Genomic DNA, 2665 nt, shown 5'->3' on the forward strand with positions numbered 1-2665 from the left:
GAGAGAGAGAGAGAGAGAGAGAGAGAGAGAGAGAGAGAGAGAGAGAGAGAGTGTAGGTATTTTCCTCAAACACACTTACTTGTAAGAGTGACCCTGTAACTGTCCGTCCGCCCACAACCATCAGTCTCCACATAAGAAAGAGTGGCGACCTCAACTGTGATAGGTTGTGTCACCGTGAGCTCCAAACATCCGTCGGTGTTTGTATTCGTCTGACCAGCCACGCTGATCGTGAGAGTGTACCCAGGTAGCAAGTTCGCCACACAGAACTTGAGTGTCACATTCCCTGAGCCACTCACAGGCACGTTTTGGTTAGTCGGCAGGTCAATGGGTGAGCATCCGTCCACTTGAAGACTGGCGGTCCTGGTATCTGAAAACAGTATACAGTACAGGGAGAACTTCATTGCTTTTTTTGCTGTTGGTATGTTTGTATGTCTGTATTATCTGATGTGAATGTACATTTTGTCAGCTTTACTTCTCTTTTCATGTTGAATTTTAATGACAGTAATATATAGTTTAAATTTTTAATGTATACCTGCATGTGTTTTTACGGCCATGTACAGCCAAGAAAAATTTCCCCCTCGGATAATAAAGTATTATCTTATCTTATCTTGTCTTATCTTGTTGGGGTTTTAAAAAAAATCATTATTACAGTTTATTTTTGTTCAATGTAGGCGCGACAAAATTTAGACCATGATTTAAGGAGGGTGATGGGCTTCCAACACTGAAGGAGCGTGATGGGCTTCCAACACTGAAGGAGGGTGATGGGCTTCCAACACTGAAGGAGGGTGATGGGCTTCCAACACTGAAGGAGGGTGATGGGCTTCCAACACTGAAGGAGGGTGATGGGCTTCCAACCCTGTCTGTCAGAGCCACTCCTGGCTGAAAACATGGTGAAATGGTACGGGTTTAACGCCCTCTCAACACTATTAGGTTATTTAAAAGGCGGGACCTCCTAGTTTAACGTCCATCTCCGATAGGACCGAGCCAAGTGGGAAGTTCGTGGAAAGTGCCTTTCCCAAGGACACAACGTCCGACCGAGCTGAGGCTTGAACCCCCAACCCACAATCTCACGATGACGAGTCTGGTACCCGGGCTGAGAGGGATTCAAAACCCCATAGGAAGACAGAAGATACTTGAAAACCAAACTCCAGTCTCCCGCATGCGGCAGCAAAGTGTCTATCCGCTACACCACAGATAACGATAAGACAGCTACTCAGCTGCCGACTTTTTCAAAACCAAAACACAGATTCTACCCACCCACAAAGCGGGTCAAGATGGCGGGCACTGGTAAAAAAATCCACATTTACAGATTTCTGTACCGAGATCCTCCGTCTTTCATCTTTCTTCTTCTTCTTGTACCACCTTGGGTGTCGAGGGGAGAAAGAGTTTTCGGTCTCTGGCAAGCTAGATGGCCTGGCTGGGTGGGATGTTGGGAGTCTTCTGTGTGTCCTTCACACCCTCGATCCAGGTCTTCCTTGGTCTTCCTCTTGTACTTGTACCATGATGTTCTTTTGTTGTACACTTTACTAGCTAGCTGGTGGCCTGTGCCATACGCGTCAGACGGCTAAACCACCTGATTGTTTGCCCCTGAAGGTAGCGGAGGACAGGTGTCGTTCCCACCATTTCTCTGATCATGTTGTTTCTGATCATGTCCCGTCTGGTTTTGTTGACGGCTTTTGTTTAAATTTAGGCCTAAATGGTTTTAGAGTAAGGATTTAAGAAAAGAGAGAGAGAGAGAGAGAGAGAGAGAGAGAGAGAGAGAGAGAGAGAGAGAGTGTAGGTATTTTCCTCAAACACACTTACTTGTAAGAGTGACCCTGTAACTGTCCGTCCGCCCACAACCATCAGTCTCCACATAAGAAAGAGTGGCGACCTCAACTGTGATAGGTTGTGTCACCGTGAGCTCCAAACATCCGTCGGTGTTTGTATTCGTCTGACCAGCCACGCTGATCGTGAGAGTGTACCCAGGTAGCAAGTTCGCCACACAGAACTTGAGTGTCACATTCCCTGAGCCACTCACAGGCACGTTTTGGTTAGTCGGCAGGTCAATGGGTGAGCATCCGTCCACTTGAAGACTGGCGGTCCTGGTATCTGAAAACAGTATACAGTACAGGGAGAACTTCATTGCTTTTTTTGCTGTTGGTATGTTTGTATGTCTGTATTATCTGATGTGAATGTACATTTTGTCAGCTTTACTTCTCTTTTCATGTTGAATTTTAATGACAGTAATATATAGTTTAAATTTTTAATGTATACCTGCATGTGTTTTTACGGCCATGAACAGCCAAGAAAAATTTCCCCCTCGAATAATAAAGTATTATCTTATCTTATCTTGTCTTATCTTGTTGGGGTTTTTAAAAAAATCATTATTACAGTTTATTTTTGTTCAATGTAGGCGCGACAAAATTTAGACCATGATTTAAGGAGGGTGATGGGCTTCCAACACTGAAGGAGGGTGATGGGCTTCCAACCCTGTCTGTCAGAGCCACTCCTGGCTGAAAACATGGTGAAATGGTACGGGTTTAACGCCCTCTCAACACTATTAGGTTATTTAAAAGGCGGGACCTCCTAGTTTAACGTCCATCTCCGATAGGACCGAGCCAAGTGGGAAGTTCGTGGAAAGTGCCTTTCCCAAGGACACAACGTCCGACCGAGCTGAGGCTTG

The 2665-nt window shown here is 45.5% G+C and overlaps 1 protein-coding gene across 1 annotated transcript in view; it reads right to left on the reverse strand.

Moving 5' to 3' along the window:
• The window catches only part of LOC101854383, an 8131-nt gene extending 5991 nt beyond the window's left edge, over positions 1 to 2140 (reverse strand). The window contains exons 1-2 of the mRNA XM_005112671.3: positions 1804 to 2140; positions 80 to 367 (exon numbers count right to left, since the gene is read on the reverse strand). Of these exons, the coding sequence (XP_005112728.1) occupies positions 80 to 367; positions 1804 to 2125 (610 nt within the window). The 5' untranslated portion in view covers positions 2126 to 2140. The remainder of the gene's footprint in view (positions 1 to 79; positions 368 to 1803) is intronic.
• Between the last annotated feature and the right edge of the window lie 525 nt (positions 2141 to 2665).

This window comes from Aplysia californica, unplaced genomic scaffold (assembly GCF_000002075.1).
Source record: "Aplysia californica isolate F4 #8 unplaced genomic scaffold, AplCal3.0 scaffold01359, whole genome shotgun sequence".
Taxonomy (NCBI): domain Eukaryota; kingdom Metazoa; phylum Mollusca; class Gastropoda; order Aplysiida; family Aplysiidae; genus Aplysia; species Aplysia californica.